Source organism: Lathyrus oleraceus, chromosome 3 (assembly GCF_024323335.1).
Source record: "Lathyrus oleraceus cultivar Zhongwan6 chromosome 3, CAAS_Psat_ZW6_1.0, whole genome shotgun sequence".
Classification (NCBI taxonomy): Eukaryota; Viridiplantae; Streptophyta; class Magnoliopsida; order Fabales; family Fabaceae; genus Lathyrus; species Lathyrus oleraceus.
The window spans coordinates 302,787,649-302,800,396 of NC_066581.1; the positions used below are offsets into that span (position 1 = coordinate 302,787,649).

General features: G+C 35.6%; 1 protein-coding gene across 2 annotated transcripts; it reads right to left on the bottom strand.

Annotated features, from left to right (window-relative positions):
• Positions 1-1,291: 1,291 nt before the first annotated feature.
• LOC127127249 (mediator of RNA polymerase II transcription subunit 33A) lies at positions 1,292-12,281 on the bottom strand. 2 transcript variants are annotated; one of them, XM_051056383.1, is made up of 11 exons: positions 11,654-12,281; positions 9,805-10,152; positions 8,797-9,101; positions 8,576-8,667; positions 8,126-8,489; positions 7,769-7,979; positions 7,565-7,679; positions 6,628-6,789; positions 3,888-4,536; positions 3,308-3,514; positions 1,292-2,613 (listed from the first exon to the last, which is right to left on the bottom strand). In XM_051056383.1, exons 1-11 carry the CDS (start codon positions 12,055-12,057, stop codon positions 1,499-1,501), a joined length of 3,972 nt encoding a protein of 1,323 aa, XP_050912340.1. In that variant the 5' UTR covers positions 12,058-12,281; the 3' UTR covers positions 1,292-1,498. The 2 variants fall into 2 exon arrangements, with proteins under 2 accessions (XP_050912340.1, XP_050912341.1); XM_051056384.1 differs by lacking the exon at positions 11,654-12,281 and having other exon boundaries at positions 8,797-9,160; positions 9,805-9,925.
• Between the last annotated feature and the right edge of the window lie 467 nt (positions 12,282-12,748).

The window sequence follows — 12,748 nt, forward strand, 5'->3', positions numbered from 1 at the left end:
GTATACCTATTATTGGTGGTTTTCATTCTCACACTTGAGAGAAGTTTTTCACGATAAAAATTTGGTGTTCTTGTCATTTAATTTTTATGTTATTATTAATGTGCTCTAGAATTGGTTATGCTGATTGTCTGTTTAAATTGCACAAGTTTGGAAAAGTATTCCGCTTGAAAAATATTCAGATTATTTGATAATTGCCCAACAAAGTGGTATCAGGGCCTAGTTTTACGAGGACTCCTTGTAACAAAAGTCTTTGTGACAAGGGTGTTCAGGTGGTGTGTTTCGTTGATGTCATCAAATGGCGGTGCAAATAGGGGTGGCAAACGGGCGTGTCCGCCCCTGCAAAAGCCCACAAAAAATTGGACGGACATAGTTGAGGGTGTAGGCCTAGAAACTTAGTTTGTCCTGCACTAAAGTGCGGACGGGGCAGGGCGGACCTACAGACACTGGAACTTTTAAGCTTAAAAATGCATACAATTATGTTAATTTATGTGCCCGCAAAAGCTTGCAAAAAAATGGAGCAACCGGGAAGGACACATTAGAGGGTGAGGGCCTAAGCCCTTGACCCGTCCCACACTAAAGTGCGGGCAAAACGGGATGCCCAATGGGTCGGGACCATTTTTCCACTCTTAGATGCAAGTAGATATGGACGAAAAAAACTTTCAATTGAGGGGGAGAATATCCATAAGAATGGACGGGCTCACACTTGAGGGGGAGATTGTTTGTATATCAAGTGTGAGTATGAGCCACACATTAGATGAAAAAATAGATGTTAAACACTTTATAAGTGAGAAGACCCATAAATCCAATGCCATAAGGTTTTGAGTTAATATGTGGTGTTCACCTCATTTTAAAGTGAGTATGGAAAGTCTATTACGATGATTCTCGTACCCCATAATGATCCAATACATTTTTAATGTATGTATGATGTCAATTTATATTAGTTTTCTGGATTTATTTATGATTTATCCAACACAATAGTTTCAAAAAAAATTCTAAGATTTTTGTGTGTCTAAAAATATATTTTCGTATTTTGAAAAATATTCAAATTTTTCACAAGGGAGCACCCCTAAAATGCTCCCTAAAAGTGGAAAAACAATGTCCATATAACAATTCAATAAACAAACATCGAATAAACTTTACCATATTGATTTATAAGTGAAAAAGATAAAAATATTTTGCAATAGGCGGGTCTTAGTTTAATTATAATTATGACAATATTTTGCAATAGGCGGGTCTTAGTTTAATTATAATTATGACTCTACGGCTATAGTTCATAGGAACTGAGAGAAAATTGTAAGTCTGGCAATAATCTTTTCTATTTTTGTATTAATTAGAGTGATATTAATAATGATTTTACAACTATCCTAAGTGGAATTTAGACTTTTTCTATGTTACAAAATTAAGTTCTTATCACTCAGTTAACACTTCTAAGACAACAATATCAATTTTTAATCCACTTTTAGAAATCCACTAATAAACTCATAATTTTTCTCTGAAGCTATGAGCACGGCTTCTTTTGTTCAAACTCAACCAAATTGACAAGTTCAGCAAGAGCTCCCATTGCTGAAGTTCCACCTCTTTGTAATAGAGAAAGCGCTAGTTCATGTTCGTTCCATCTGCTTAATCCACGTGCCAATTTCCTCAAAGTGTCTACCTTCACTTCTTGAAGCCATGCAGGTGCAAGACTAACCATCAATCTTACTACACAACAGACATAAGTTTTCCATGTAATAGGATTGCAACTTAGGGAAATTTTCCTCTCCATGACTTCTGCCAAGAAGTCCAAATGGACTCCAATTATGCGATTCCTTCTAGAAAGTTTTGACAACGGTAAATTGGTCTCGACACCCCAAAAAATTGATCCTGATAGTATCAACAGATATGCTATACCATAACCTTCGAGTATATACGAGACAACATTATCATTTTTGAGCTTCACATCCCTTGACGACAACAGCCAGGTAGGAATAGTCTCCTTGTACAATTCCTGGACCAATTGTATACCACCTGCTGCACATAAGAGACTTGCACCAAGTGTTGCCATTTCTTTTGCACTTTGAGTAGCTAGAGATATTGACGCTCCATTGGATTTTAAGCGGCTAGAGCCAGAACTCGCCATTCTTCCAGCTAATTCATTGGAATACTCTGTCACTAGACCCACAATCACATCGTTTAGAAACTGCACATTGTTTATATTTCGACAGGATCGAAGAAAAAGGAATCCTGGAGCAACAAAAGGACAGGCACCAGGGGCAGTAATGGAACTACCCAACAGGCCATTCACACTACATTCGGCAGTCAGTTTTGAGGTTGAACTAAATATTCCAAGGAATGAGGTGAAGCAACTTCTCACCAGCTGAGCAACAGATTCATTGTTATGTCTGAATACAGAACGAGAGCCTGACACGACAATGAAGTTGTGCCAGCGGCGAACCTTTTGTGCCCACAAAGAACCAATTACAGGCATGCTAGGCCAAGGGCAACCGGATGCACAATTTTCCAAAGCAGCTCCAGTGATAGCATGGATGTACTCCAGGCTCTTGTCAAGTTTAAAAGTAATGGACAAACTGACAAGAGCTGCCATTGGTAACGGAAGCATTACTGGTGAATCTCCTGCCAATAACAAAGACTTAACTCGTAAGCAATGCAAATGTAATAATCATCACATGATTGTTTAATCTAAAGTACGCCCATAAAAGATTAGAAAAGGTAAGAAAGCAGCTAAACTTTTTTATTTATATCAGTAATGATAATGCTTAATTCACACTCTCAAGCACATTGTCTCTGACACAGAAATACATGGACAGAATATTTGCTAACTTTTCATACCCTCACTCAAGGAACAACCCACCGGTGATTTTTCTCTACTCTCTCATAAACACAGCTTCATATAGCTTCATACTAACACACATCCGCACAGGCACAGACAGATGCAAGAAATGCGAGGACTAGATATCGACATACATGTAAAGGACTAATAAAACAATATGAACATTATAAATAGAGAAAAAGAATGGAAGTTTTTTATTTGTAGAAAGTATTTAACTAGAATATTGATGAAACATAAAGTTGTAATCCGAATCATAACAGGTTCCTTAAAAAGAGGAGGAAGGACCAATTTATTCTGGTCACTGCAAGTCGGTGACAATTACATGCAACATACAAAATTGTGTGCATCTGCATATCTCTGTAATTTCCACCTATATGCCCAAGCATGTAGATTATGACGTGTTTTGAATTTGGTAGGACTCAATGGAAACTAGTAAACATCGAACAAGTATATTAGAATAATGAACCAACAAAATACCAGAAGAACAGTTTGGAACCGCAACGCCAACATGAGTCAATATAGCTTTTATTTCGGATTCCACTGATTGAAGAACTGCTGCTGGACTAGGCCAATCTGTTCCATTCATTGGAACTAGTTTCCATACACCCCGAGTAACTTCTGAAGAAAAGTAATCAATAATGGCAGCAATTGACGCTGGAAGAAAATCAACAAGGTCTCTCAGACCTGCAAGAGAAATGGCACAAGATTTACAGTAAAAAGAAAAGGTAGCACCAGAAACACAGGCACCGTCTGTTCAGTAGCTTTTGTCCGACTGCAACAACTAACTTTTATTTATTAGCGGCATTATAACAATTTTTGATGTGAACCCTAATGAAACTTAATATGATTTAGGGCACAGGCTTCTACAAATGGGGTAAAATTTTAAGAAATCCAGAAAACAACATTGACAAAAAAATGGAACCAGCAACTTTATTTTATTATCATGATTTAGTTATCATATATTAAAAAAACACAAGGTGAGACCAAATTGACGGAAACAAAGAAAACTTGAATCTTTGATTCAGAGATAAGTACAGCAAGCTAGCATCTAGCAAACCTGTTGTCAAGTCTCGTGATGAAAGCCTTCCATGAACACATGCAGTTAAGATTGCTTCCAGGACAAAAGGAAGAGCTTCCATTATTTCCCATGCAGGGAGCACAGGTCTTTGAAGAGCATCATCACCAGATTTTATGAGGGAGCTACATGTATTACTGCTAGTTGGTGATGAAGAATTACTTGACAAAAGCCCACCTTTAGTCATCTTCTGGTAAATCATGCTTAAGATCACAGTAGCAGTTTGATGAATGGAATTTCCAGTAGAAATACCAGAAACGGTTGAAGCAACACAAGATTTGTATTGACAATACAGGGCCCGTAATTTTGGAAATGAATCAATATACACGTGTTTAAAAGATGAAAAATCTAAGAGATTTGGATTGCAATTTAGCTTATCTTGGGAAGACATAACACAGTTATTGTGTAATGACAAAAGATACTCCAAACCTCCAACTGCAATTCCTCCTTCAGTAATGCACTGGTCAAGAGGGGGTCTACAGAATTTCCATAAACGAATAAGGAAAAGAAATGCTAAAGAAAAAGCCATGTAAACTGATGTTGAAGAATCATCGCCTGTGCTATTTGAAATAGGAGTAACTGAGCCAAATGCTTCGCAAAGTGGCAATAAAGAAGCAGCAACTGTGGGAACCTACACAAGTAACTCTTACTAAAAATTTGATATAAAAAAGTGACTGGCAAAGAAATTAAGCTTGAAAATGAAGCCTATATACTAATAGCTAGGGAATGGCACTTGAACTATACACAAACTATTTAATGTTACTTCTTTTCTTTTTTTAATGTTACTTTTACTTGCTTAACCAAGTGCATCCACAGAAGGAACAAGATGAAATCATATATAAACTTTAAATATCCATATGTAATTATCTTTTCCATCTTTATTTATAAGGTTAAACATGTTTTTTTGTCCCCCTAAAATTAATAAAACTTGGTATTAGTCGGCCCCTTTATAAAGTGAAGTATTTTCATCCCCAACTTTTGAAATGTTATTTGTGGTTTCTAAAATTCTGTTTTGGTATCCACACTTTGATGTTTTTCAAAGACCATGTCAATTTGCAAAAGGAAAACTAAAACCGTTTTTGTTATCTTTTATGACAATATATTTAACCTTAATTATTATCTCTGCAAAAAAAAAAAAAACCTTTGTAAGGACAAATTTGGCCAAATCTCTAATCGACGCAGGATCTCAGCGCACCCCTTTACACCCAAGTGAAGACAGTGTGAGAATGGAGAAATGTGGCTGCCATATTTGAAATTAGACTAGAACCAACATCAGAAAACAAAAACCAAGTTGTATCTCATTAAATGGAGTCAGCTACATGGATCAACTTTCGCCATAATGTTCTATCCAGGACCATGTTTCTATCCAAATCGTTAATCTCGAAATCTTTCTTAATAACTTCTCTTATAGTCTTTCTAGATCTTTCTCCTCTTCTCTAGCAGAGTTATTAATCCCAAATAGCGGAGCGACCGATCCAAAAGTGGGATAGCGGAATTGCGGATAACGGGATATCTTTTTAGAATTGACTAGTTTTTGGACTAAATATATGAATAATCTATACAAATAACTCAACACCCATAAATTTTTTATAAAAATCAAATTAATAAAATAATAATGGATTAAAGATTTAATTATTTGTTCTGATATATGATACTATTATTGTTAAAAGTCTCACATCGGACAATATATGCGTGAATATGTCTTTATAAGTGAGGACAATCCTCACCTTACAAGCCGGTTTTGTAGGGTTGAGTTAGGTCCAACCACATTTTTTAACATGGTATCAAAGTCTGGTTCCGATCCAGGGACCTGTGGATTATGGGTCCACCATACTTTATGGTTGTATGTGAGGAGCTAAGTGACTATTCAACTTTTTTACAGCTTTACGTAGCTGTTGTAATGTTGATAAGGGTACAACACTGAACAAATTAATTATTTTTGACTTTTCAACGCTTTTTTTATCAATAAAAAATGAACCAGCACTTATCCTCTACCTCTTCCCCTTCTTTCTATTCTTCTTTCTATTCTCATACTGTGTTACTCTAGATCTTCTCTTCCTTCTTTTCAAAATCGTAAATGCACAGAGAAAAAGTCAACAAAACAAAGAAAACCAGTCAAACTGCTCCACGCAAATAGCGACCCGCGACCCGCTCCGCACGAACCCGGATATAGCGCCCGCGATCTCAATCTACGAACCACACCATGAAACAGTCGCGGAGGGTGGCCGCTCCGGCCGAAACTCTTGGGATCTTGCCGATAGCGGCCGCTATTAATAACTCTGCTCTCTAATTATTTGACTTCTCTTCATCTGATCTACTCTTCCTACCGCAAAATCTACAGGTCTTCTCTTTACATGCGCAAACCACTTAAGTCTATTTTCCACCATCTTCTCTATTATAGGTGTTACCGCAACACTCTCTAATATTTTTATTTCTAACCTTATCTTGTGTATAGGTCTTACCACATTATATATATATATATATATATATATATATATATATATATATATATATATATATATATATATATATATATAGATTTTGGCCGAGTAACTGATCTAGGAATAGGCTCTATATCATCTTAAAATTTGAGTTAGCCTACATCAGCCCCAAAGGCTAGCTCGAGAGATGAGGATTACCTAAGCATTGTAAGAACTAATTTGGCCGAATCGTATTCATTTTGCCATCGAATGTCAATAAATTGTTAAAGTGATTCACTTACTACACCATGTAAAGAAAGTATATGAACTGTATCAACACAGGAAACTCCACGGAGGACAGCACTTAGCATGGACATACTATCAACCAAGAGGCCCCAGGTTCCAGAATGACTATGAGGTTCTGGAGAAGCCAGTAGTTTGACAACATAGTGGACCACATGTTCCTACAAACGAGACAAACATTTGACATCAGAAACAGTAAGTGATTAGGTACACAATGTTCATATATACAAACAGTAAGTGATGAGGAACACAATATTCATATATACAATACCAAGAACTAGATTATTGACACATACATCCATAATCCAGTATAACAAAGGACAAAACAATTATTTAAAGGATGTAGAATTAACATAAGTTATAAACACATGATGCTTAATCCCAAGTTGTCATCATTGTAAAGAACAAAAACAACAGAAGCGTCATAAACTTGTATTCCTAGTTTAGGTGCAAGGAGGATGTGGAGCCTAGACTTGTCGCAGTGATTGAAGCTGCAATCGTGCGACTAGAAGGCTATGGATTTTGGTGGAATCGGTCTTTTACAAATGCAGAATAAACTTACCTTCAAATTACTAACTCTAACTCCCTTGATTAACACACCTAATAGGTAGATAGCCAAAATGCTATGTATAATGATGCGGCCAATCCTCCCCCTGGAGCTATTTTTCGTTATTACTATTGAAGCACCAATACATTCCCAATCTGACATTTACATTATATTATAAGTTATATTACTACAAATATGCAGGCCTAAATTTATGATTTTACTCTCTCTCCTTCAGTAACAAGATTATTTTTTTTTTGTGAGATGGAGACAAAAAAAGTACTCATACAAAGAGTATACATCAAAGAAAATATGTGAAGCACATTTAAGAAACTATATTTTGAAAATATTTCCCATGGTTCAATATCTCTGGTTGGAATAGGATTTGTCACCTGAATATACCATCCACGGCTGAGGGATGCACCGCATAGAATCTTTGCAGCTGCAGGCCTTTCCACCTCTGATCCATTTAAAGCAATATAGTATAACTTTTCTATCTCCTCAAGGCTAGTATGGAAGAAAAAATTTGAAGACCAGTCGTCAGAACTTCAGATAACACCAAAACTGAATCAAAAATATTTTGCATAAAAGCCTACCTTGAGGCAGGAGTCACTGTAAGGGCATTTATAAGAGAATTACTCAACGGTGTTCCTTCCATAAATGTTAACCATGGAGATTTTTCTAGTGGCGATGAATCTGACAAAGACATAACAGATGTAGACACAAAACCAGGCCAAAAGTAAACTGATGTATCCATTAAATTCCTTGCTATGCAAGCTTCCACTATGAGATGCCTCAAGTTCCCACCTAAAAGATAATTATTTTCAAAGCATCATTGAGATATGTAAACAATAAAACCAGGAGTAAGTTGTATGCACGTGATTGTAGTCCTTATTCATCGTAAATAAAGCAGTTTAAATCAAGGAAGCACATGTGAAGTTACCAAAATCAACCTGTTTTTGTATTGGCATTAGCATGAACGTTAGTGAAAGATTCACCCTTTTCATTCATTGAATTATAAATGAAGCTCGCTGCTTTTCTAGCTGCCTGATTGGCTGCATCAACAACTAATGCAGGAGGGCAGAGAAGGCCAGAAAACTGTCCAAGGACTTGAACAGATGAAGTCAGCCCAAGTTTCACCGAACCATTGCTCTTCGTTTCATGCTTGTATTCTGATTTCAAAGGAACTGAAGCAGTAGATGAATTTTGTTCAGAGTCATCCCTTAGAACATTCACAATTGCCAATGGGACGATAGATAAAAGCATGCATAAACGTGCCTCAAGATGGGGAATAGGACCTTCAGGAGGATCACGCTCCTGCAACATGCAAAGAGAGGGGAAATATTAGTTATTTAGTTAATACTTTCATGAAAAAATAAAAAAGAGTATGTATCAGTCTCAACTCGCTGCACAAGCCGGAGGGCTGAAAGCCAAAGTGCTAGAAAGGTATCGTGCCAGCTAGCCTGGTTAAATATTTGATATGTCTTGATTCCTTCTGCAAATTTGTGATAACTATTAGGAAAGACCTGATTCCTTATATAGCTTTCCGAAAATAAACCTTTAATAACTGATAAATAATTGCAGCAAGTAGAGACAAATCCAATGAAATCCATCAGAGATTTACCTGTAACCACATCAATAGCTGATTTGATAAAAATCTGTCTAGAATCCATAGCATGCTCCATGTAAATGTCAAAAGGAACCCAACAAGATTTGTAGTTGCACTTCAACAATGTCTTACATGACCCACCATCAAGAATCATTCCAACCACTTGATGCTTATTTAGGGAGTAATCAAAATGAGAAACTCCACGGAGCTTTGCAGACACTTTCCTAAGTACTTGATTTACTAATTTTAATTCTGAGGATGCTAATTCAAGGGATTCAATAAATTGAAGCCTTTGCACAAGGCAATTGAAATTTTCAGGCCTATCAAACATGATGGAACACAATAGGGAAAACAGAGAGTCAACTTCCCAGCATAACTCCTAGAAAGCAAGATATATGAACAATAAAATTCATGTAAATAATTATATGAAGTACACTAGCATCAACACTTTAAAATTGGTTATACTCAAATGTGCTCGGACAAGAGCAGCTGGGAGAGTACTGGGCATAACGGCATCTGCATAGGTGCAGTTAAATAAAACTTTCCGAACCATTTGATAACGAAACCATTTTATTCTGCATCTGTAAGTAATTTGACAACTTGAAACTACTATTTTTGATGCCCAATGGTGGATATTGTATTTGTTCATAGTTACCGGCTAAAGTGAAATTGATTGTCTTAGTAGCTTAATCAACAAATCAAACCATAGGATGGTATACATGAATAGAGAATCAAAATAAAGTCATTTTGTAGTAAAACAGTATATGAAGTGTAAAATTTAAAATTTCCGCAATCACTGTTAGAGGATTATTCTGTCTGAGTAATTTTGAAACTCGATATTACCAATTTTTGGAGTTTAACAGTAGGCTATAAGATTATTTCTACATCTTAATCATTTAGATTTTAAGTGTGATTGAAGATAATAATAGCGATGGATTGAGATGAACTTAGTTCTAAAATACCAAACTAAACTTTCAAGACAAAACATAAAGACTAAAATATAAAAAAGGTGGGAGACCATACATGTTAAACAGAACAGACTGCAGTAGAATTGTTGCTTTTCTGCTTTCACTAAGTCTTTCCAATACCTCTAAGGCTGTGATGGCATTTCTCTTCCTTATTTGTTCATGATAATCACCTCTTTTGAATTTCTGCGTTAGATTATGATCAATTTCCATATATTGGTTGCTTGTTGGGACTAAACACGATATTTCATTAAAGGTCACTTGAAATCCCCAGTCATTTAATGTGCTATCAATCAAAGCAATGATGATGTTAAAAAAGAACAGCACAAATACATGCCCTAGCTCCAGATCATGAATTTTGAATGTTTCAGAAAAATGAAGGACAGAATCAATAGACTTAATAATCCTGCACAAAACACAGTTGATCAAGGTATATTCAGAAAGTATATAAAGTAAATTAAGTAAAATACCAACTAGGACTGCAAACAAGAAAGCACAACCACAAATAGAAGTATAAACATAGTATCATCGCGTGAATTTTCAATCTCAAACATATATAGATCCCATATAGCAAAGGCAAAAGTAAAAAGTTCTCATAGTAGTTACATGCAAGCAATAATAAGTTAATCACAGTAGTTCTATTATTTCATCCAGGGAAAAAATGTACGGGATTTGGAGGATAACAGATCCCATATAGCAAAAATAAAGAAAGAAAGAAAAGGCAGAATAGAAAATAACAAATAAAAAGAGAAAGCATTGTTCAAGTTTGAGCAAAGTTGACAAACTAACTTTATTAAGCCCTTAGGTAATAAGGTTGTATTTGGATTGTATATCGAACAACTCATTTGGACTTATCTACAGCTATAAGCACTTTAGTGTTTGAGTTATCATATCAGGATTCAAATCATGAATCCTAGCATACATTACTAAATGGTTGGCTATACTAAATATGCAGTGATTCATTAGAACGAATCAGGACTAATCATAGTGAACCAAGATTAATCAGTGTTGTCGTCTGCAGATGGCGGTCCATGGCAGAGAGCCAAAATCCCACCATACCATCCACTTTGTGGCTCCGTTATAGCGGATTATGGCGGAAAACCCCGCAATATCGGCCGGTATTTACCATTGCGGTGAGCCCATAAACCACCATGTATATCCTCCATAGCGGCCATGGCACCACTATTTGATAACACTGAGCTTAATCATTATGAATCGAGATTCAAGATAGGATTCATATTCAACATACACACTAGAGATTCTTATCAATTAATTGGGTGCAATCTTGAGACAGATCAAGATTCGACATGCGCGCACCATAAGATACTGATAACTAATTGATACTCTCCCTGTCCTTAATTATAAGACATTTTTTAGCTTTTTCCTTGTCTCTTAATATGAGACTCTTCACAAAATTGCACACACATTGATGATTTCCATTTACTTTATCATTGAAAAACAAAAACAAAAATCTCTCTTATAAAAGCAACATTTATTTAACATATTTATTGCAACAATTATTTTCCCAATACTTGTGAAATTTACTATAGGGTCATATAATATAATAAGGGACAAAGTTCTGAGTTTCGAACCAGCGACATCCGACTTATTCACCTTGAAGAGGTAAAATTCCAACCACTTAACTAGACAAAAAAATAATAATAAGGGACAAAGGGAGTACTGCTTATGAAAATAAGCTATTTTCAGCTTTTTCCAACAAACTCTTCAAAATAACTTATGAAAACAATTTAATCACAAGTCTCATACCAGACACGCCTGAAATCTAAAGTATCGGAGCTACATTTCAAACATATGCTTTCAAAATAAAAATAAACTATTCTCAAATACTAAATATCAAGTCACACTATCAAAAACGAAGAAGCATAGTCAGTTTAGGGTTCACTTACTTGTTATTGCAGGAGACGGAAGCGATTGGATTAAAATTGAAAGCATGTTGAGCAAGAAGCGGAAGAAAAAGAGCATAACCGCGTGGCTGAGAATGGCGACGAATAAAAACCTTAGAAGCTAAAAGCGAGAGTAACTGAAGAGGAAAAATAAGGCGAGAAGAAAGAGCCTGATGAAGAAACTTCCACAACGAAGGATGATCCTTCCCATTTTCAGGACAAATTTGAGAAACCAAAAGCTCAACCAACTCGGAACTCGGTAACTCAACTCCCACCAAGTTAAGGTACTCAATCAGTTCCGTTACCCATGCCGTTGGCGACTCGTTGCCGCGTTGCTGCCATAGATGAAATCTCTGTAAAACCGATTCCTTCACGAGTTCGTTCCATTCCGTTCTGAAATGTTCCATAGTTAGTTACGGTTGATTTTTTATGAATGATGAAGATGCAATAAAAATGAAAAGAAGAGTGGTAGTTAGGTTAGGATAAGGACGTGTTTGGCTCTGTGTGTAACTGGAATTAAATTGAATTGAAATGTAGGTGGTGTTTTGAGTCAGTGACGCGACAAAAACACTCTTCTGCTACTCGCCACTTATAGTTCCAATTAAATTTGAGTTAGCTTTTCAATATTATGATATCAAGGTTGGTTAAAGGGATGATAACCTCATGTGGTCTTTTAACTTCTCGGGTCAACTTCTCGGGTCAAAAGATGGTCAAAAGATGAACCGATGTATTTACTCCCTCCGTCTCTTTTTAAGTGTTATTTTTTAATTTTTTTTTGCACATATCAAAAAAGTTAATTATTATTGATACTTTTTAAATCATAATTCTCCTTTTACCTATAATACCCTTAATTATATATTTTACATTCATTTTACTTTTTTTCTCTCTATAATAATTATATAGGGATACTTTGACAAAAGATACATTTAATACTATCTTAAATTTTGCACGTGAAATTTAAAAAAAAACAAAAATTTACGAAGAAAATGACACTTAAAAAAGAACGGAGGGAGTAATAATTATCAGATTTTTACAAACAAATTAAAATATGTAATAAAATTGTCAAAACATATCAAAGTTTTACAAAAACTTTTAGCG

Excerpts from the sequence above, each read along its gene's own strand:
- LOC127127249 (XM_051056383.1), bottom strand. The coding sequence starts at position 12,057 with ATGGAACATTTCAGAACGGAATGGAACGAACTCGTGAAGGAATCGGTT. Across the intron at positions 10,153-11,653 it reads TCCGTCTCCTGCAATAACAA|GATTATTAAGTCTATTGATT; the intron begins GTAAGTGAACCC and ends TGTTTTGTGCAG. Across the intron at positions 3,515-3,887 it reads ATCACGAGACTTGACAACAG|GTCTGAGAGACCTTGTTGAT; the intron begins GTTTGCTAGATG and ends TTTCTCTTGCAG.